The sequence below is a fragment of the Heterodontus francisci genome, chromosome 46 (assembly GCF_036365525.1).
Source record: "Heterodontus francisci isolate sHetFra1 chromosome 46, sHetFra1.hap1, whole genome shotgun sequence".
Taxonomy (NCBI): Eukaryota; Metazoa; Chordata; class Chondrichthyes; order Heterodontiformes; family Heterodontidae; genus Heterodontus; species Heterodontus francisci.
Window position 1 is genome coordinate 21,927,054 of NC_090416.1, and position 22,495 is coordinate 21,949,548.

Sequence of the window (22,495 nt, forward strand, 5' to 3'; positions counted from 1 at the left end):
ACTGACCCTCCGACAGCGCGGCGCTCCCTCGGCACTGACCCTCCGACAGCGCGGCGCTCCCTCGGCACTGACCCTCCGACAGCGCGGCGCTCCCTCAGCGCAGCACTCCGTCAGTACTGACCCTCCGACAGCGCGGCGCTCCCTCGGTACTGACCCTCCGACAGCGCGGCGCTCCCCCGGTACTGACCCTCCGACAGCGCGGCACTCCCTCGGCACTGACCCTCCGACAGCGCGGCACTCCCTCAGCGCGGCACTCCCTCAGTACTGACCCTCCGACAGCGCGGCACTCCCTCGGCACTGACCCTCCGACAGCGCGGCGCTCCCTCGGCACTGACCCTCCGACAGCGCGGCGCTCCCTCGGCACTGACCCTCCGACAGCGCGGCGCTCCCTCGGCACTGACCCTCCGACAGCGCGGCGCTCCCTCGGCACTGACCCTCCGACAGCGCGGCGCTCCCTCGGCACTGACCCTCCGACAGCGCGGCGCTCCCCCGGCACTGACCCTCCGACAGCGCGGCGCTCCCCCGGCACTGACCCTCCGACAGCGCGGCGCTCCCCCGGCACTGACCCTCCGACAGCGCGGCACTGCCCCGGCACTGACCCTCCGACAGCGCGGCGCTCCCTCGGCACTGACCCTCCGACAGCGCGGCGCTCCCTCGGCACTGACCCTCCGACAGCGCGGCGCTCCCTCAGCGCGGCACTCCGTCAGTACTGACCCTCCGACAGCGCGGCGCTCCCTCGGCACTGACCCTCCGACAGCGCGGCGCTCCCTCGGCACTGACCCTCCGACAGCGCGGCGCTCCCTCGGCACTGACCCTCCGACAGCGCGGCGCTCCCTCGGCACTGACCCTCCGACAGCGCGGCGCTCCCTCGGCACTGACCCTCCGACAGCGCGGCGCTCCCTCAGCGCGGCACTCCGTCAGTACTGACCCTCCGACAGCGCGGCGCTCCCTCGGTACTGACCCTCCGACAGTGCGGCGCTCCCCCGGCACTGACCCTCCGACAGCGCGGCGCTCCCTCGGCACTGACCCTCCGACAGCGCGGCGCTCCCTCGGCACTGACCCTCCGACAGCGCGGCACTCCCTCGGCACTGACCCTCCGACAGCGCGGCGCTCCCCCGGCACTGACCCTCCGACAGCGCGGCGCTCCCCCGGCACTGACCCTCCGACAGCGCGGCGCTCCCCCGGCACTGACCCTCCGACAGCGCGGCGCTGCCCCGGCACTGACCCTCCGACAGCGCGGCGCTGCCCCGGCACTGACCCTCCGACAGCGCGGCGCTGCCCCGGCACTGACCCTCCGACAGCGCGGCGCTGCCCCGGCACTGACCCTCCGACAGCGCGGCGCTGCCCCGGCACTGACCCTCCGACAGCGCGGCGCTCCCTCGGCACTGACCCTCCGACAGCGCGGCGCTCCCTCGGCACTGACCCTCCGACAGCGCGGCGCTCCCTCGGCACTGACCCTCCGACAGCGCGGCGCTCCCTCGGCACTGACCCTCCGACAGCGCGGCGCTCCCTCGGCACTGACCCTCCGACAGCGCGGCGCTCCCCCGGCACTGACCCTCCGACAGCGCGGCGCTCCCCCGGCACTGACCCTCCGACAGCGCGGCGCTCCCCCGGCACTGACCCTCCGACAGCGCGGCGCTCCCCCGGCACTGACCCTCCGACAGCGCGGCGCTCCCCCGGCACTGACCCTCCGACAGCGCGGCGCTCCCCCGGCACTGACCCTCCGACAGCGCGGCGCTCCCCCGGCACTGACCCTCCGACAGCGCGGCACTCCCTCAGCGCGGCACTCCCTCGGCACTGACCCTCCGACAGCGCGGCACTCCCTCGGCACTGACCCTCCGACAGCGCGGCGCTCCCTCGGCACTGACCCTCCGACAGCGCGGCGCTCCCTCGGCACTGACCCTCCGACAGCGCGGCGCTCCCTCGGCACTGACCCTCCGACAGCGCGGCGCTCCCTCGGCACTGACCCTCCGACAGCGCGGCGCTCCCTCGGCACTGACCCTCCGACAGCGCGGCGCTCCCTCGGCACTGACCCTCCGACAGCGCGGCGCTCCCTCGGCACTGACCCTCCGACAGCGCGGCGCTCCCTCGGCACTGACCCTCCGACAGCGCGGCGCTCCCTCGGCACTGACCCTCCGACAGCGCGGCGCTCCCTCGGCACTGACCCTCCGACAGCGCGGCGCTCCCTCGGCACTGACCCTCCGACAGCGCGGCGCTCCCTCGGCACTGACCCTCCGACAGCGCGGCGCTCCCTCGGCACTGACCCTCCGACAGCGCGGCGCTCCCTCGGCACTGACCCTCCGACAGCGCGGCGCTCCCTCGGCACTGACCCTCCGACAGCGCGGCGCTCCCTCGGCACTGACCCTCCGACAGCGCGGCGCTCCCTCGGCACTGACCCTCCGACAGCGCGGCGCTCCCTCGGCACTGACCCTCCGACAGCGCGGCGCTCCCTCGGCACTGACCCTCCGACAGCGCGGCGCTCCCTCGGCACTGACCCTCCGACAGCGCGGCGCTCCCTCGGCACTGACCCTCCGACAGCGCGGCGCTCCCTCGGCACTGACCCTCCGACAGCGCGGCGCTCCCTCGGCACTGACCCTCCGACAGCGCGGCGCTCCCTCGGCACTGACCCTCCGACAGCGCGGCGCTCCCTCGGCACTGACCCTCCGACAGCGCGGCGCTCCCTCGGCACTGACCCTCCGACAGCGCGGCGCTCCCTCGGCACTGACCCTCCGACAGCGCGGCGCTCCCTCGGCACTGACCCTCCGACAGCGCGGCGCTCCCTCGGCACTGACCCTCCGACAGCGCGGCATTCCCTCGGCGCGGCACTCCCTCGGTACTGACCCTCCGACAGCGCGGCGCTCCCCCGGTACTGACCCTCCGACAGCGCGGCATTCCCTCGGCACTGACCCTCCGACAGCGCGGCACTCCCTCGGTACTGACCCTCCGACAGCGCGGCATTCCCTCGGCACTGACCCTCCGACAGCGCGGCGCTCCCCCGGTACTGACCCTCCGACAGCGCGGCATTCCCTCGGCACTGACCCTCCGACAGCGCGGCGCTCCCCCGGTACTGACCCTCCGACAGCGCGGCATTCCCTCGGCACTGACCCTCCGACAGCGCGGCGCTCCCTCGGCACTGACCCTCCGACAGCGCGGCGCTCCCTCGGCACTGACCCTCCGACAGCGCGGCGCTCCCTCGGCACTGACCCTCCGACAGCGCGGCGCTCCCTCGGCACTGACCCTCCGACAGCGCGGCGCTCCCTCGGCACTGACCCTCCGACAGCGCGGCGCTCCCTCGGCACTGACCCTCCGACAGCGCGGCGCTCCCTCGGCACTGACCCTCCGACAGCGCGGCGCTCCCTCGGCACTGACCCTCCGACAGCGCGGCGCTCCCTCGGCACTGACCCTCCGACAGCGCGGCGCTCCCTCGGCACTGACCCTCCGACAGCGTGGCGCTCCCTCGGCACTGACCCTCCGACAGCGCGGCGCTCCCTCGGCACTGACCCTCCGACAGCGCGGCATTCCCTCGGCGCGGCACTCCCTCGGTACTGACCCTCCGACAGCGCGGCGCTCCCCCGGTACTGACCCTCCGACAGCGCGGCATTCCCTCGGCACTGACCCTCCGACAGCGCGGCACTCCCTCGGTACTGACCCTCCGACAGCGCGGCATTCCCTCGGCACTGACCCTCCGACAGCGCGGCGCTCCCCCGGTACTGACCCTCCGACAGCGCGGCATTCCCTCGGCACTGACCCTCCGACAGCGCGGCGCTCCCCCGGTACTGACCCTCCGACAGCGCGGCACTCACTCAAATGTCATAGTGTTATACAGCACAGTCACAGACCCTTGGGCCCATCGTGTCCGTGCCGGTCATCAACACCTATTCGAATCCCATTTTCCAGCACTTCGAGCAGAGTGGGAAAGGCTGAGTGACCTCCCTCCCGTGGTGCTGTGCAGGGAGGTAGGTGTGGCCTGTCCTTCCTCCCGTGGTGCAGTGCGGAGAGTAGTGACCTTCCTCCCGTGGTGCAGTGCGGTGAAATGGCGGCCGAGGCTTTCAGTGATGCCAGCTCCGCCCGAAATCTTCTGTCCTCCGGTCTCCTGGAATTGTTGAGACCGGCGGTGGGGGAGGTGGATCTGCAGGTTCAGGGTGTGAGGTGGGTGGGTTTGTGTCGCCGGAGTAGGAGCGGGAGCAGTGCGGGAAGGGAGGAGAGGGGGAGGCGGAGCGGTTTCGGGGGAGAGGGGGGATGGTTTGGAGAAGGGGGTGTTTGGGGCAAGGGGAGAGATTGGGGTTTGGGGCAGTGGGTGGGTGAGGGGGGGTTTAGTGGGTGGAGGGGGTTTTGGGGCAGGGTTGGGGGGGGTTTGGGGCAGGGGGAGAGTTTAGGGTGGGGGAGAGAGGGCGGGGGGAGAGGGGGGTGTTTGGGGAGAGGAGGAGGGGGGGGTTGAGGGGGAGGTTTGGGGCAGGGGGTGGGGGGGTTTGAGGGGGAGGGGGAGGTTTGGGGCAGGGGGTTGGGAGGTTTGAGGGGGAGGGGGAGGTTTGGGGCAGGGGGTTGGGAGGTTTGAGGGGGAGGGGGAGGTTTGGGGCAGGGGGTGGGGGGGTTTGAGGGGGAGGGGGAGGTTTGGGGCAGGGGGTTGGGAGGTTTGAGGGGGAGGGGGAGGTTTGGGGCAGGGGGTGGGGGGGTTTGAGGGGGAGGGGGAGGTTTGGGGCAGGGGGTTGGGAGGTTTGAGGGGGAGGGGGAGGTTTGGGGCAGGGGGTGGGGGGGGTTTGGGGCAGGGGGAGAGTTTAGGGTGGGGGAGAGAGGGCGGGGGGAGAGGGGGGTGTTTGGGGGAGAGGAGGAGGGGGGGTTTGAGGGGGAGGGGGAGGTTTGGGGCAGGGGGTGGGGGGGTTTGGGTAGGTTTGGGGCAGAGGGTTTGGGGAGGAGGGGGAGGGGGAGGTTTGGGGCCGGGGGTGGGGGAGGTGTTTGGGGGAGAGGGGGAGGTTTGGGGCAGGGGGTGGGGGAGGTGTTTGGGGGAGAGGGGGAGGTTTGGGGCAGGGGGTGGGGGAGGTGTTTGGGGGAGAGGGGGAGGTTTGGGCGGGAGGTTTGGGGTGGGGGGAGAGGGGGAGGTTTGGGGCAGGGGGTGGGGGAGGTTTGGGGTGGGGGGAGAGGGGGAGGTTTGGGGCAGGGGGTGGGGGAGGTGTTTGAGGGGGAGGTTTGGGGTGGGGGGAGAGAGGGCGGGGGGAGAGGGGGGTGTTTGGGGGAGAGGAGGAGGGGGGGTTTGAGGGGGAGGGGGAGGTTTGGGGCAGGGGGTGGGGGGGTTTGGGTAGGTTTGGGGCAGGGGGTTTGGGGAGGAGGGGGAGGGGGAGGTTTGGGGCAGGGGGTGGGGGAGGTGTTTGGGGGAGAGGGGGAGGTTTGGGGCAGGGGGTGGGGGAGGTGTTTGGGGGAGAGGGGGAGGTTTGGGGGGGAGGTTTGGGGTGGGGGGAGAGGGGGAGGTTTGGGGTGGGGGGAGAGGGGGAGGTTTGGGGCAGGGGGTGGGGGAGGTTTGGGGTGGGGGGAGAGGGGGAGGTTTGGGGCAGGGGGTGGGGGAGGTGTTTGAGGGGGAGGTTTGGGGTGGGGGGAGAGGGGGAGGTTTGGGGTGGGGGGAGGTTTGGGGCAGGGGGTGGGGGGAGGTGTTTGGGGGAGAGGGGGAGGTTTGGGGCAGGGGGTGGGGGGAGGTGTTTGGGGCAGGGGGTGGGGGGAGGTGTTTGGGGGAGAGGGGGAGGTTTGGGGCAGGAGGTGTTTGGGGGAGAGGGGGAGGTTTGGGGCAGGGGGTGGGGGGAGGTGTTTGGGGGAGAGGGGGAGGTTTGGGGCAGGGGGTGGGGGGAGGTGTTTGGGGGAGAGGGGGAGGTTTGGGGCAGGGGGTGGGGGGAGGTGTTTGGGGGAGAGGGGGAGGTTTGGGGCAGGGGGTGGGGGGAGGTGTTTGGGGGAGAGGGGGAGGTTTGGGGCAGGGGGTGGGGGGAGGTGTTTGGGGGAGAGGGGGAGGTTTGGGGCAGGGGGTGGGGGGAGGTGTTTGGGGGAGAGGGGGAGGTTTGGGGCAGGGGGTGGGGGGAGGTGTTTGGGGGAGAGGGGGAGGTTTGGGGCAGGGGGTGGGGGGAGGTGTTTGGGGGAGAGGAGGGGGTGGGGGGAGGTGTTTGGGGGAGAGGGGGAGGTTTGGGGCAGGGGGTGGGGGGAGGTGTTTGGGGGAGAGGGGGAGGTTTGGGGCAGGGGGTGGGGGGAGGTTTGGGGCAGGGGGTTGGGGGAGAGGGGGAGGTTTGGGGCAGGGTGTGGGGGTAGGTGTTTGGGGGAGAGGGGGAGGTTTGGGGCAGGGTTTGGGGGAGAGGGGGAGGTTTGGGGCAGGGGGTGGGGGGAGGTGTTTGAGGGGGAGGTTTGGGGCAGGGGGTGGGGGGAGGTGTTTGGGGGAGAGGGGGAGGTTTGGGGGTGGGGGGAGGTGTTTGGGGGAGAGGGGGAGGTTTGGGGCAGGGGGTGGGGGGAGGTGTTTGGGGGAGAGGGGGAGGTTTGGGGCAGGGGGTGTGGGGAGGTGTTTGGGGGAGAGGGGGAGGTTTGGGGCAGGGGGTGGGGGGAGGTGTTAGGGGGAGGGGGGGGATTGTGGCAGGGCAAGGGGAGGTGTTTGGGGCAGGGGGCGCGGGGGAGGTTTTTGGGGCAGGGGGAGAGTGGGGGAGGTTTGGGGCAGAGGGAGGGAGCGGTGGGAGGTTTGGGGCAGCACAAGAGTGAGCGGTGGGGGTTTGGGGCAGAGAGAGAGAGTGGTTTGGGGGGGGTTGGGGTAGAGAGAGTGAGCGGTGGGAGGGGTTGGGGTAGAGAGAGTGAGCGGTGGGGGGGGGTTGGGGTAGAGAGTGTGAGCGGTGGGGGGGGGTTGGGGTAGAGAGAGTGAGCGGTGGGGGGGGGTTGGGGTAGAGAGAGTGAGCGGTGGGGGGGGGTTGGGGTAGAGAGAGTGAGCGGTGGGGGGGGGTTGGGGTAGAGAGAGTGAGCGGTGGGGGGGGGTTGGGGTAGAGAGAGTGAGCGGTGGGGGGGGGTTGGGGTAGAGAGAGTGAGCGGTGGGGGGGGGTTGGGGTAGAGAGAGTGAGCGGTGGGGGGGGGTTGGGGTAGAGAGAGTGAGCGGTGGGGGGGGGTTGGGGTAGAGAGAGTGAGCGGTGGGGGGGGGTTGGGGTAGAGAGAGTGAGCGGTGGGGGGGGGTTGGGGTAGAGAGAGTGAGCGGTGGGGGGGGTTGGGGTAGAGAGAGTGAGCGGTGGGGGGGGCGTTGGGGTAGAGAGAGTGAGCGGTGGGGGGGGCGTTGGGGTAGAGAGAGTGAGCGGTGGGGGGGGGGTTGGGGTAGAGAGAGTGAGCGGTGGGGGGGGGTTGGGGTACAGAGAGTGAGCGGTGGGGATGGGGGGTTGGGGTTGAGAGAGTGAGCGGTGGGGATGGGGGGTTGGGGTAGAGAGAGTGAGCGGTGGGGATGGGGGGTTGGGGTAGAGAGAGTGAGCGGTGGGGATGGGGGGTTGGGGGTAGAGAGAGTGAGCGGTGGGGGGGGGGGGTTGGGGGTAGAGAGAGTGAGCGGTGGGGGGGGGGGGTTGGGGTAGAGAGAGTGAGCGGTGGGGGGGGGGGTTGGGGTAGAGAGAGTGAGCGGTGGGGGGGGTTGGGGGAGAGAGTGAGCGTTGGGGATGGGGGGTTGGGGTAGAGAGAGTGAGCGGTGGGGATGGGGGGGTTGGGGTAGAGAGAGTGAGCGGTGGGGGGGGGTTGGGGGAGAGAGTGAGCGTTGTGGGGGGTTTGGGGTAGAGAGAGTGAGCGGTGGGGGTTTGGGGCAGAGAGAGTGCGGGGAGTGGTGTTTGGGGCAGACTGGGTGTTGCTGGAGGGGTAGAGAGAGTGAGCGGTGGGGGGGGGTTGGGGTAGAGAGAGTGAGCGGTGGGGAGGTGGCGTTTGGGGCAGACTGGGTGTTGATGCTGGAGGGGTAGATTTGTGGCCTGGGCTTTTCCAGGCCTTGGTGCTCATTGCCGTTTATTCTGTTTTTATTGTGTGTATTTAGGGAGAGTCAACTGGATCTCCGTGAACAGATAGACAATTTGGCAGCAGGTAAACACCAGTAATGCAGGGGGAGGGGTGGGTATCAGGCCGGGAGAGCTGGTCACATGCCTTTCCCTTCATAATGAATAAATTTCCATGTTGAGTATCAAAATCTTTGTGGCACCTGATGAAATTGTAAATCATCTTGTCCTCTCTGAGATGATTCTGACCATTTTGGACAGGTTCCACCCCTGATCTGAGCTGTGTTAGCTGGTATGGGGCCAAAATGCTGTAGTTGGTCTCAGTGCCCTGGAGAGTGAGGAAATCAGCCAGGTTTCCTGTTCTGAATGACCTGCTTCAAAATGTTGGCCTTTAAGTGCCAGCAATGGGTGATTTTTAAAAATTCCTTCATGGGATGTGGGCATTGCCAGCATTTGATGCCCATCCTTAGTTGCCTTTGACAACTGAGTGGCTTGCTAGGCCATTTCAGAGTTAATCAACCACATTGCTGTGGATCTGGAGTCACATGTAGGCCAGACCAGGTATGGATGGCAGATTTCCTTCCCTGTAGCACATTAGTAAAATGGATGGGTTTTTATAACAATTGATAGTTTCATGGCACCATTACTGAAACTAGCTTTTAATTCCAGATGTGTGTTAATTAACTGAATTTAAATTCCACTAGCTGCTGTGGTGGGATTTAAACCCATGTCCCCAGGACCAGTGGATTACTAGATCAGTAACATTACCACTACACCACCATCTCCCCTCCAAAGGGATTATTGTTGTCCAGAGTGGATGAGCAAACTGGAAGCTTCCATTCCATGTTTACATCTTTCATCTTGAGCCTAAATTTAATTTATTTGAAATGGGAGACTTTAATCATCCTAATAGAGATTGGGATAGTAATAGTGTAAAGGGCAGAGTGGCAAAGTTTCTAAAGTGTGTTCAGTATGTTTCCAGTCCAACGAGGAAGGAGGCATTGCTGGATCTGGTTCTGGGGAATGAGCTGGGTCAAGTGAATCATGTCAGTAGGAGAACATTTAGGGGACAGTGACCATAGCATCATAAAGTTTAGGTTGAGCAAGGAACAGTTCAGAGTCAAGATAATTAAATGAGTGAGGGCCAATTTCCAAGGCGTGAGAATGGATCTGACCCAACTAAATTGGAATCAGATTGGCAGGTAAAACCGTAACTGAACAATGGGTCTCCTTTAAAGAGGAGATGGCTTGGATACAGTCAAGGTACATTCCCACAAAGGGGAAAGATTAGGGCAAACAGATCCCCTGAATGATGAAAGAGATAGAGTAAGATGTAGCAGAACAAGGGTGCCTGTCAGATGTATAATACCATTGAGAACCAGGCTGAATGTAAAAGGTTCAGAGGAGAAGTGAAAAAACAAATAGGAGAAGAGACGCACAGCTAACATAAAAGGAAATCTCAAAATCTTATATCGACATATAAGTAGTAAAAGGAGGAGCGGGGCTAATTACAGACCTAAAAGGGAATTTACACATGGAAGCAGAGGGCATGGATGAGGTAATAAGTGTACTTTGCATCTCTTTATCATGGAAGATGTTGCCCAAATCATGGTGAAAGAGGAGGTAGTTGAGACACTGTATGGGCTAAAAATTGATAGGCTGTACCACATAGGCTGGCTGTATTTAAAGTTGATAAGTCACCAGGACCAGATGTGATGCATCCAAGGATATTTATGGAAGTAAGGATGGAAATTGTGGAAGCATTGGCTATAATCTATCTATTTCTGTTTCTATTGAGATGAGGAGGGATTTCTTCACTCAGAGAGTGGAATTCTCTACCACAGAAAGCAGTTGAGGCCAAATTATTAAATATATTCAAGAAAGAGTTAGATATTAGGGCTAAAGGGATCAAGGCATACAGGGAGAAAGAGGGAACAGGGTACGGAGCTTGGATCATCAGCCACGATCGTATTGAATGGCGCTGCAGGCTCGAAGGGCTGAATGGCCTACTCCTGCTCCTATTTTCCTATATTTCTATAATGTTCCAATCCTCCTTAGATACAGGGGTGATGCCAGAGTACTGGAGAATTGCAAATGTTACACCCTTGTTCAAAAAAGGTGTAAGGACCAGCCCAGTAGTTACAGTTTAACCTCAGTGGTGGGAAAGCTTTTACAAACAATTGTCATGGATTATCAATAGTCATTTGGACAAATGTGGGTTCATTAAGGAGAGCCAGCACAGATTTGTTGAGGGCAAGTTGTGTTTAGTGAACTTATGAGTTTTGAGGTAAGACAGGGTTGATGAGGGTAAAGCAGTTGATGTGGTGTACATGGACTTCCAAAAGGCATTTGATGAAGTGTCACATAACAGGCTTGTCAGCAAAGTTAGAGCAGATGGAATAACAGGGACAGTAGCAGCATGGTTACAAAATTGGCTGGGTGACAGGAAACCGAGTAGAAGTAGTGAACGGTTGTTTTTCAGACTGGAGGAAGGTATATCGTGGGGTTTCCCAGGTCTTGGTGTTAGGACCCCTGCGTATAGTAATGACCTAGACTTGGATGTACAGGGCACAATTTCAAAATTTGTGGATGACACAAAACTTGGATGTATTGTTAACAGTGAGGAGGATAGTGATAAACTTCAAGAAGTCAGAGACAGGCGGGTGGTATGGGTGGACAGGCGGAAGATGAAATTGAACGCAGAAATGTGTGAATTGATTAATTTGGTAGGGTGAGAATGAGGAGAGGTAATATAAATTAAAGGGTGCAGTTCTAAAGGGGGTGTAGGAGCAGAGGGAGCTGGGGGTATATGTGCACAAATCATTGAAGGCTGCAGGGCAGGTTGAGAAAGTGGTTAATGAAACATATGGGATCCTGGGATTTATAAATAGGGCCGTAGAGTACAAGAAGAAGGAAGTTATGATAGACCTGTATGAAACACTGGTTTGGCCTCAGCTGGAGTATTGTGTCCAGATCTGGGCACCACACTTTAGGAAGGATGTTAGGAAGTTAGAGAAGGTGCAGAAAAGATTCGTGAGAATGGTTCCAGGGATGAGGAATTTCAGTTATGTGGATAGATTGGAGAAGCTGGGGCTGTTCTGCTTGGAGAAGAGATTTGATAGAGGTGTTCAAAATCATGAGGGGTCTGGACAGAGATCAGAAGAAACTTCCCATTGGTGGAAGGATCCAGAAGCAGAGGAAACAGATTGAGGCAAAAGAAGCAACGGGAACACGAGGAAAGTGATTTTTACACAGTGAGTGGTTAGGAGCTGGAATGCACTGCCTGAGACTATGGTGGAGGCAGATTCAATCAAGGCCTTCAAAAGAGAATTGGATAATTATCTGGAGATAAAAAATTGGCAGGGCTACAGGAAAAGGCACAGAGGAGTGGGCCTAGGCGAGTTGCTCTTGTAGAGAGCCAGCACAGACAGGATGGACTGTGATGAATGATGACCTCCTGTGCTGTAACTATTAGAAAATTCATAGAATCATTAGATCAGTTTGGTAGTATTTTTGCAGCCAATCATTCATGTTTTGGTTGGTGATTTTTATTTCCTTTCAGAATTGTGCAGGATTAATGAAGACCAGAAAGCGTCACTCGATCTGGATCCGTATGTGAAAAAATTGCTGAATGCCAGGCGTAGAGTGGTGCTAGTCAACAACATCTTACAGAATGCACAGGTGAGAACAGCACACCAGGATGTCAAGACTGTGCTGGGAACCTTTCACAGAACAGTCATTCAGAAGTTCCAGATGTACAGGCCTCTACGTACAAATTATTGAAATGTTTCAATGGGCAGACAGTGTGATTGTTTTGGGAATGCTTAACCTGGGTGTTTGTTGGAATGTTTCCGTCGTTCAGCCTGTGAGGTGCAAGATAGTCTGGGCCTAGAGACAAACTTATGTTTTATGACCTTAGCCAGAAATACACACGATTTTAACAATGCCCTTTGCACTTTTGATAGGAACGACTGAGACGATTGAACCACAACGTCGCTAAGGAAACAGCTCGTCGAAAAGCTTTGCTAGAGTCTGGGATACTTCTTCCTGGTTCTCAGAGTAAATGAATAACTCTTGGGAAGGACTGAACTACCACAAACTGGTCGAGTGGTGGGGGAGTTATATGATCTCTATATGAATTCACTCAATTGTGATAGTCAACGCATAGAGACTGAGACGAAACTGGAGAGCTTGTGTGGAGAGGAGAGAGAAAAAGTTCAAACCTGTTTGGCATTGGACTGCAACAGTTACTGATCTCTACTACAGGCCACCACAACAATTGTAGAACTCCTGGAAGGCCTTGGTTGGTAGAGTCTGATCAGAATATCTTCTCAGACGTCTTCCCTATTTGAACAAGCTTGAGTTACAGAGCAATTCAGAATTACTGCATCCTACTAATGTAACATCCAGTGAGGTGTTTGTTAAATGTTCACTGTATTTTTGAAAAATGTCATGCACCAGTCAGAATAGAGATGTAATTCCTGTAGCTTTTATCTCTGCAGCTTCCTCCTTATTAATTTTAAAATCAATGAGCGATTGTGTGACTCCATCCCAGTTGATAAGATGCTGATTACAAGCTATGTTTCAAGTTCTTCCTTACTGATCCAGAAATGGAGCCAGTCAGTGCCCTTCTGCCAATCATGCCCCTAAATCACAGCACACTTTCTTCCTCCCCATTTGAACTGATGCTGCACAGTGATGATGCCTTGCATCCTCTCTGTTCGACTCTGAGCAAGAGTCACTTTTAAAAGGTTCATTGTGCACCTGAAGGTATTGACAACTTTCCCATTTGTTGATCCAAACATACAAATTAGGAGCAGGAGTATGCCACTCGGCCCTGCACACCTGCTCCACCATTCAATAAGATCATGGCTGCTTTGATTGTAACCTCAACTCCATATTCCCTCCTACCTCATAAGACGACCCCCCCCCCATTCCAGGTAATAGTTTCGTAAACCTTCTCTCTGAACTCCCAATGCATTTACATCCTTCCTTCAATAAGGAGACCAGTACTGTACACAGTACTCCAGATGTGGTCTCACCAATACCCTGTATAGCTGAAGCATAATCTCCCAACTTTTGTATTCAATTCCCCTCACGATAATCGAGAACATTCTATTAGCTTTCCTAATTGCATGCTGTACCTGCACACTAACCTTTTGTGAGTAGACCCAGATATCCCTGTGAAAACAAACATTTCCCAGTCTCTCCATTTAAAAAATATTCTGCTTTTTTTACTTTTCCTGAAGTGAATAATTTTACTTTTCTCTACATTATATTTCATCTGCCAAACTCTTGCCCACTTGTTTAACCTGTCCTTTTGCAGCCTATTTGTACCCTCCTCATAGCTTACTTTCTCACCTAGCTATGAATAAACTAACTTGGATAAATTATACTCGGTCCCCCCCATCTAAGTTATTAATATAGATTGTAAATAGCTGAGGTCCAGGTACTGATTCTTCCAGTGTCCCACTAATTACATCAAGGCAGCATTTGACCAAGTATGGCATCAAGGAGCCATAGCAAAATTGGTCAATGGCAATCGGGAAGAAAACCCTCCGCTGGTTGGAGTCATACCTAGCGCAAAGGCAGGTTGTGGTTGGAGGTCAATCATCTGAGCTTCAGGCCATCAGTGCAGGAGTTCCTCAGGGTAGTGTCCTAGGCCCAACCATCTTCAGCTGCTTCATCAATGACCTTCCTTCAATCATAAGGTCAGAAGTGGGGATGTTCGCTGATGATTGCACAATGTTCAGCACCATTCGTGACTCCTCAGATACTGAAGCAGTCCGTGCCCGCATGCAGTGAGGCCTGGACAACATTCAAGCTTGGGCTTGAATTTGTGTCACACAAGTGCAAGGCAGTGACCGTCCCCAACAAGAGAGAATCTAACCAGTTCCACTTGATGTTTAGGGGTATTACAATCGCAGAATCCCCCACCATCAACATCCTTGGGGGTCGCCATTAACTGGAGGATTAACTGGACCAGCCACATAAAAGAGCAGGTGTGGCGAGTAAATCACCACCTGCCTCCCCAAAGCCTGCGAACCATCTACAAGGCACAAGTCAGGAGTGCGATGTCATATTCTCCACTTGTCTGGAACAGTGCAGCTCCAACAATACTCGAAGCTCAACACCATCCAGAACAAATTTTGATGAGTTTCCAGGTAACTGAATCTTTTCCCACAATCAGCACACTGAAACAGTTTCTCTTGCACACTGTTATGACCAGGTGAGAAAGGAGTCCAGCCCTTACCTGGTCTTACTGTAACAGGATTTAATTCACTGCTTTTCAACTATAAGGCAAAGAAACCAGCACAAACAGGCTTTCTTGGGTTTAAATAAGAAAAGTGAAATTTATTTAAACTTAAACTCTAATTCGGTTAATGCCTGCGGATACATGACACGCCCCACGCGAGCATGCATATGGAATACACACATGCAGATAGGGACAGAAAAAAATAAGGTGGAAAGGTTTGAGGCAATATCTGAAGAGTTGTTAAGGTTCTTCAAGCTCACTTTAGAGTCCTTGCTTGTAGGTATTTCTTGCTTTTTGTTGGGGCCCAGTATTCTTAATTGGGGTGTACAAAATTGTGAGGGGGCCTAGATAGAGTAGGCAAGAAGGACCTGGTTCACCTTGCAGCGAGGTCAATTACTTGGAGGGCACATATTTAAGGTGATTGGTAGGGGCCATGAGGAAAAACTTTTTCACCCAGAGGGTGGTGAGTGTCTGAAATTCACTGTCCAGTTCGGTGGGTGGAGGCAGAACCCTCAACTCATTTAAAAGGTACCTGCACCTGAAGTGCTGTAACCTACAAGGCGACGGACCAGGTGCTGGAAGGTGGGATTAGAATGGGCAGCTAGTTTTTCCAGCCGGCGCAGACATGATGGGCTGAATGGCCTCTTTCTGTGCTGTAACCTTTCTATGGTTCTATTCAATGACCCTGCCTCCACTGCTCTCTGGGGAAGAGAATGACCCTCAGAGAGAAGAAATTTCTCCTCTTCTCCCTTTTAAATGGGCGACCTCTTATTTTTAAACTGTGTCCCCTAGTTCTAGTCCCTCCCCAAGGGGAAACATCCTCTCAGCATCCACCCTGTCAAGTCCCCTCAGGATCTTATGTTTCAATAAGATCACCTCTTATTCTTCTAAACTCTAATGGATACAGACCCAACTTGTCCAACCTTTCCTCATAACCCTTTCATCCCAGGAATCAGTCGAGTGAACCTGCTCTGAACTGCTTCTAATGCACTTATATCTTTTAAGTAAGGAGACCAAAACTGTAAGCAGTACTCCAGATGTGGTCCGTCCAACACCCCGTACAGCTGTAGCAAAGCTTTCCTACTTTTATATTCTATTTCCCTTGCAATAAATGGCAACATTCCTTTTGCCTTCCTAATAACTTGCTGTACCTGAATGTTTAGTTTAGAGATACAGCACTGAAACAGGCCCTTCGGCCCACCGAGTCTGTGCCAACCATCAACCACCCATTTACACTAATCCTACACTAATTCCATATTCCTACCACATCCCCACCTGTCCCTATATTTCCCTACCACCTACCTATACTAGGGGCAATTTATAATGGCCAATTTACCTATCAACCTGCAAGTCTTTTGGCATGTGGGAGGAAACCGGAGCACCCGGAGAAAACCCATGCAGACACAGGGAGAACTTGCAAACTCCACACAGGCAGTACCCTGAATACTATGCGATTCATGTCCCAGACTAAGTTAAGCTTAAGATTAAAAATGGCAGGAGATCTCAGACCCGTGTTATGCTCCTCTTGCTCAATGTGGGAGCTCAGGGACACGGCTGATGTCCCTGACTCCTTCACGTGCTGGACGTGTGTCCAGCTGCAGCTCTTGTTAGACCGCATGACTGCTCTGGAGCTGCGGATGGACTCACTTTGGAGCATCCGCGATGCTGAGGAGGTCGTGGATAGCACGTTTAGTGAATTGGTCACACCGCAGATTAGGATTGCTGAGGGAGAAAGGAAATGGGTGACCAAAAGGCAGAGAAAGAGCAGGAAGGCAGAGCAGGTGTCCCCTGCGGTCATCTCCCTCCAAAACAGGTATACCATTTTGGATTCTGTTGAGGGAGATGGCTCACCAGGGGAAGGCAGCAGTAGCCAGGTTCATGACACCGTTGCTGGCTCTGCTGTTCAGAAGGGCGGGAAAAAGAGTGGAAGGGCTATAGTCATCGGGGATTCGATTGTAAGGGGAGTAGATAGGCGGTTCTGTGGTCGAAAACGAGACTCCCGAATGGTATGTTGCCTCCCAGGTGCACGGGTCAGGGATGTCTCAGATCGGCTGCAGAACATTCTGAAAGGGGAGGGTGAACAGCCAGTTGTCGTTGTGCACATAGGGACCAATGATATAGGTAAAAAACGGGATGAGGTCCTCCAAGCAGAATTTAGGGAGTTAGGAGCCAAGTTAAAAAGTAGGACCTCAGAGGTAGTAATCTCAGGATTGCTACCAGTGCCACGTGCTAGTCAGAGTAGAAGTGAAAGAATAGTCAGGATGAATGCGTGGCTTGAGAGATGGTGCAGGAGGGAGGGGTTCAGATTTTTGGGACATTGGGACCGGTTCGCGGGGAGGTGGGACTATTACAAATTGGACGGTCTACACCTGGGCCGGACTGGAACCAATGTCCTTGGGGGTGCTTTTGCTAACGCTGTTGGGGAGGGTTTAAACTAATGTGGCAGGGGGATGGGAACCAAATGAGGTCAGTGGACAGTAAGGAGGTAGTAACTAAAGCCTGTAAGGAACTAGATAATGAAGTCAGCGTGACTAAGGGGAAGAGTAGACAGGGAGCAGATGATGAAAGCAAAGGGACTGGTGGTCTGAGGTGCATTTGTTTTAATGCAAGAAGTGTAGTAGGTAAGGCAGATGAACTTAGGGCTTGGATTAGTACCTGGGAGTATGATATTGCTATTACTGAGACTTGGTTGAGGGAAGGGCATGATTGGCAACTAAATATCCCAGGATATCGATGCTTCAGGTGGGATAGAGAGGGAGGTAAAAGGGGTGGAGGAGTTGCATTACTGGTCAAAGAGGATATCACAGCTGTGCTGAAGGAGGGCACTATGGAGGACTCGAGCAATGAGGCAATATTGGCAGAACTCAGAAATAGGAAGGGTGCGGTAACAATGTTGGGGCTGTACTACAGGCCTCCCAACAGCGAGCGTGAGATAGAGGTACAAATATGTAAACAGATTATGGAAAAATGTAGGAGCAACAGGGGGGTGGTGATGGGAGATTTAAATTTTCCCAACATTGACTGGGATTCACTTAGTGTTAGAGGTCTAGTTGGAGCAGAATTTGTAAGGAGCATCCAGGAGGGTTTCCTAGAGCAATATGTAAATAGTCCAACTCGGGAAGGGGCCATACTGGACCTGGTGTTGGGGAATGAGCCCGGCCAGGTGGTTGAAGTTTCAGTAGGGGACTACTTTGGGAATAGTGATCACAATTACATAAGTTTTAGAATACTCATGGACAAATACGAGAGTGGTCCTAAAGGAAGAGTGCTAAATTGGGGGAAGGCCGATTATACCAAAATTCGGCAGGAGCTGGGGAATGTAGATTGGGAGCAACTGTTTGAAGATAACTCCACATTTGATATGTGGGAGGCTTTTAAAGAGAGGTTGATTAGCGTGCAGGAGAGACATGTTCCTGTGAAAATGAGGGATAGAAATGGCAAGATTAGGGAACCATGGATGACAGGTGAAATTGTGAAACTAGCTAAGAGGAAAAAGGAAGCATACATAAGGTCTAGGCGGCTGAAGAAAGACGAAGCTTTGGAAGAATATCAGGAATGTAGGACCAATCTGAAACGAGGAATTAAGAGGGCTAAAAGGGGTCATGAAATATCTTTAGCAAACAGGGTTAAGGACAATCCCAAAGCCTTTTATTCATATATAAGGATTAAGAGGGTAACTAGAGAAAGGATTGGCCCACTCAAGGATAAAGGAGGAAAATTATGCATGGAGTCAGAGAAAATGGGTGAGATTCTAAACGAGTATTTTGCATCGGTATTCACCGAGGAGAGGGACATGACGGATGTTGAGATTAGGGACAGATGTTTGATTACTCGAGGTCAAGTCGGCATAAGGAGAGAGGAGGTGTTGGGTATTCTAAAAGGCATTAAGGTGGACAAGTCCCCAGGTCCGGATGGGATCTATCCCAGGTTACTGTGGGAAGCGAGAGAGGAAATAGCTGGGGCCTTTGCAGCATCCTTTAAACACGGGTGAGGTCCCGGAGGACTGGAGAATTGCTAATGTTGTCCCCTTGTTTAAGAAGGGTAGCAGGGATAATCCAGGTAATTATAGACCGGTGAGCCTGACGTCAGTGGTAGGGAAGCTGCTGGAGAAGATACTGAGGGATAGGATCTATTCCCATTTGGAAGAAAATGGGCTTATCAGTGATGGGCAACATGGTTTTGTGCAGGGAAGGTCATGTCTTACCAACTGAATAGAATTCTTTGAGGAAGTGACAAAGTTGATTGATGAGGGAAGGGCTGTAGATGTCGTATACATGGACTTCAGTAAGGCGTTTGATAAGGTTCCCCATGGTAGGCTGATGGAGAAAGTGAAGTCGCATGGGGTCCAGGGTGTACTAGCTAGATGGATAAAGAACTGGCTGGACAACAGGAGACAGAGAGTAGCAGTGGAAGGGAGTTTCTCAAAATGGAGACGTGTGACCAGTGGTGTTCCACAGGGATCCGTGCTGGGACCACTGTTGTTTGTGATATACATAAATGATTTGGAGGAAAGTATTGGTGGTCTGATTAGCAAGTTTGCAGACGACACTAAGATTGGTGGAGTAGCAGATAGTGAAGGGGACTGTCAGAGAATACAGCAGAATATAGATAGATTGGAGAGTTGGGCAGAGAAATGGCAGATGGAGTTCAATCAGGGCAAATGCGAGGTGATGCATTTTGGAAGATCCAATTCAAGAGTGAACTATACAATAAATGGAAAAGTACAGAGAGATTTGGGTGTTCAGGTCCATTGTTCCCTGAAGGTGGCAACGCAGGTCAATAGAGTGGTCAAGAAGGCATACGGCATGCTTTCCTTCATCGGATGGGTATTGAGTACAAGAGTTGGCAGGTCTTGTTACAGTTGTATAGGACTTTGGTTCGGCCACATTTGGAATACTGCGTGCAGTTCTGGTCGCCACATTACCAAAAGGATGTAGATGCTTTGGAGAGGGTGCAGAGGAGGTTCACCAGGATGTTGCCTGGTATGGAGGGCGCTAGCTATGAAGAGAGGTTGAGTAGATTAGGATTATTTTCTTTAGAAAGACGGAGCTTGAGGGGGGACCTGATTGAGGTGTACAAAATCATGAGAGGTATCGACAGGGTGGATAGCAAGAAGCTTTTTCCCAGAGTGGGGGATTCAATTACTAGGGGTCACGAGTTCAAAGTGAGAGGGGAAAAGTTTCGGGGGGATATGCGTGGAAAGTTCTTTACGCAGAGGGTGGTGGGTGCCTGGAACGCGTTGCCAGCGGAGGTGGTAGACGCGGGCACGATAGCGTCTTTTAAGATGTATCTAGACAAATATATGAATAGGCAGGAAGCAAAGAGATACAGACCCTTAGAAAATAGGCGACAGGTTTAGATAGAGGATCTGGATCGGCGCAGGCTTGGAGGTCCGAAGGGCCTGTTCCTGTGCTGTAATTTTCTTTGTTCTTGTTCAGGTCGCCCAGATCCCTGTGTACAGCAGAGTTCTGCAGTCACTCACCATTTTAATACTATACTGCTTTTCTGTTCTTCCTGCCAAAGTGCACAAGTTCACATTTTCCCACATTATACTCTGCCAATTTTTTGCCCACTCTTCACCTATCTCTATCCATTTGCAGACTCCTTATGTCCTCTTCACAACTTACTCTCTGACTATCTTTGTGTATTCAGCAAATTTAGCTACCATATATTCTGTCCCTTCATTCAAATCACTGATATAGATTGTAAATAGTTGAGGCCCCAGCACTGATCCCTGTGGCACTCCACTAGTTACAGCCTGCCAACCCGAAAATAACCCATTTATACATACTCTCTGCTTCCTGTTAGCTAACCAGTCCTTTATCCATGCTAATGTTACACCCTGCACAATGAGCTCTTATCTTGTGTAGTAATCTTTGATGTGACACCTTATCAAATACCTTCTGGAAATCCAAGTACACCACATCTACAGGTTCCTCTTTATCAACGTTGCTTGTTACTCCCTCAAAGAACTCTGATAAATTAGTCAAACACGATTTCCCTTTCACAAAACAATGTTGACTTTGCCTGATAGCTTTAAAATTTTCTAACTGCCCTGCGATAACCTCCGTAATAGATTCCAGCATTTTCCCAATGACATGTTAGGCTATAGTTTCCTGCTTTCTATCTCCCACCTTTCTTGAATGGAGGAGTTACTTTTACTATTTTCTAATCGGATGGGACTTTTCCAGAATCTTGGGAATTTTGGATAATTGCAACCAATGCATCTACTTGTAAGACCCTCAGATACAGGCCTCAGGTCAGCCTTTAGTTCCAATAGTTTTCCTCGTGCCCTGTCCCTTGGTGCTTTTCCAACCACTGAGGTCTTAAATCTCTTCCCACACTTAGAACATTCAAAAGGTTTGTCTTCCATATGGAATGACGAATGATCTTTGGTCTGTAACATACAGAGGCAGTTTGGCAGATGCTGATGTGATGCATGGTTTGAGATGACTGTTAATTTTCTGTCTCTAATACTGTGTAAAACATGTTTTCAATATGTCAAACTAGAAGAAAAGGATAGAAATTCACAAATTCTTAGAGGGAATTTGACAGATCCTGATGTGATTTCTGATATAACCTGTGCACCACACTACTGAACCACACTCTTGGCAGTCCCTCGGGCACCCCCCCCCCCCCCCCCCATCCCGGCAGGCCCTTACCATATCCTAGCGTGCCGTTGATCATGCCTAGCACACTTATGCCATCCCTTAGCAAACTCTAGGCCACCCTTAGCACACACTTTCCATCCCCCAGCATGCTCTTGGGCATCCCTAGCACATGGGCACGGCCAGTACCTTCTTGGCACCCCACTGTCCATCCTCTTCGCTACCTTTGATGTGCACTCGCCATCCCCAAACACACCCGGGCACCCCTGGTGCTCTCTGGGCCACCCTGGTGCTCTTTAGGGCATGCAGGGCTTCCCTGGCACACCAGCACAATATTGCCATCTGCTGGCACAAATGTGGGCACACCTAGCGCACTTTTGGGCAACCCTAGCAGTCACTTGCCATCCCCTGGCACAAGTATCTAGTTGACCTTGGTGTACCATTTTAGTGTACAGCTTACTTTGGTATACCTTGATATACATTTTACAGTCTAGTTTACTTGGATATACATTTTAGTGTCTAGTATACTGTGCTGTACCATTTTTGTGTCTAGTTTAGCTTGGTAGACCATTTTGAGTGTCTAGGTTTATCTTAGTATACCATTTTAGGGTTAGGTTTACCTTGGTATACCTTGAGAGTATCTAGTTTATCTTGGTATACCTTTTCAGTGTCTAATTGACCTCGGTGAGAGGATGCAATGAGAAGAGACATTTGCCTGAGTGTGAGATTGCCAGAATGAAGCTGGAATTTGGTGCCCATGGTTAAGTTCTGGTAAGTTTTTGTCATGCTTAAATTTTAGATTGAGTCAGGATTTAAATTCTGTTTGGGTAAATAGCCTCGTTAAACAAGAAGCAACCAGCAGTGGCAGGTTCAGGACATCTGCTCAGGGCTGGACAGGAACTTGCAGTGGGAGGGGGAGGATCCAGTTGTTGTAGTCCACGTAGGTACCAATGACATAGGTAGGACTCGGAAAGAGGTTCTGTTTGGACAGTATGAGGAGCTAGGCACCAAATTGAAGAGCAGAACCTCAAGGGTAATAATCTCTGGATTATTACCTGAGCCATGTGCCAATTGGTAGAGGGCACATAAGATTAGTGAAATAAATACGTGGCTCAAAGACTGGTGTTGGAGAACTGGGTTTTGGTTCGTGGGGCACTGGCACCAGTACTGGGGAAAGTGGGGGCTGTACCATTGGGACGGTCTGCATCTGAACCGTGCTGAGGCCAGTGATCTAGCAAACCATATAACTAGGGAAGTAGAAAGGGCTTTAAACTAAACAAGTAGGGAGAGAGATCAAGCCTGGGTAGAGGTAGCAAACCAAGGGGTAGAGTCAAGGCAGGAGAGCAGAATAGTAATAGGGGAAATGAAGGCCAGAGAATGGCCGGAAGGGACAGAGATTAAAAAAAACCGAAAAGCACACCAACAGTCGAGACTAGATGTTCCAAAGATAACAAAAAGACAAAACTGAAGACTGTGTATCAGAATGCACACAGCATTCATAACAAAGTAGACAAACTGAGCGCACGCTCAAGTGGGTAGAACAAGGCCCCTAGTGTAATTAGTATTTTTTAATTAAGGGAGTAACTAATTAACCTAAGGGTAAGTCATGACAGAAGAGCTCAGCCCCGTGCTTTGCTCCTTCTGCGCTATGTGGGAAATCAGGGACG

General features: G+C 54.2%; 2 protein-coding genes across 8 annotated transcripts in view; one reads left to right on the forward strand and one right to left on the reverse strand.

Moving 5' to 3' along the window:
- Positions 1-3,888, reverse strand: part of chtopa (chromatin target of PRMT1a) — a 105,838-nt gene extending 101,950 nt beyond the window's left edge. The window contains exon 1 of the mRNA XM_068022794.1: positions 3,804-3,888. The gene's annotated coding sequence lies outside the window, so the exon portion shown is untranslated. The remainder of the gene's footprint in view (positions 1-3,803) is intronic.
- The window catches only part of LOC137356929 (SNARE-associated protein Snapin-like), a 41,602-nt gene extending 29,152 nt beyond the window's left edge, over positions 1-12,450 (forward strand). For 6 of the 7 annotated variants that reach the window (XM_068022784.1, XM_068022787.1, XM_068022788.1 and 3 more), the window contains 3 exons: positions 8,006-8,052; positions 11,527-11,645; positions 11,930-12,450. In XM_068022784.1, coding sequence (XP_067878885.1) covers positions 8,006-8,052; positions 11,527-11,645; positions 11,930-12,031 — 268 coding nt within the window. In that variant the 3' untranslated portion in view covers positions 12,032-12,450. Of the gene's footprint in view, positions 1-3,985; positions 4,150-8,005; positions 8,053-11,526; positions 11,646-11,929 lie in introns of those variants that run through there. The other variant, XM_068022790.1, reaches the window with a different exon arrangement.
- The last annotated feature ends 10,045 nt before the right edge of the window (positions 12,451-22,495 follow it).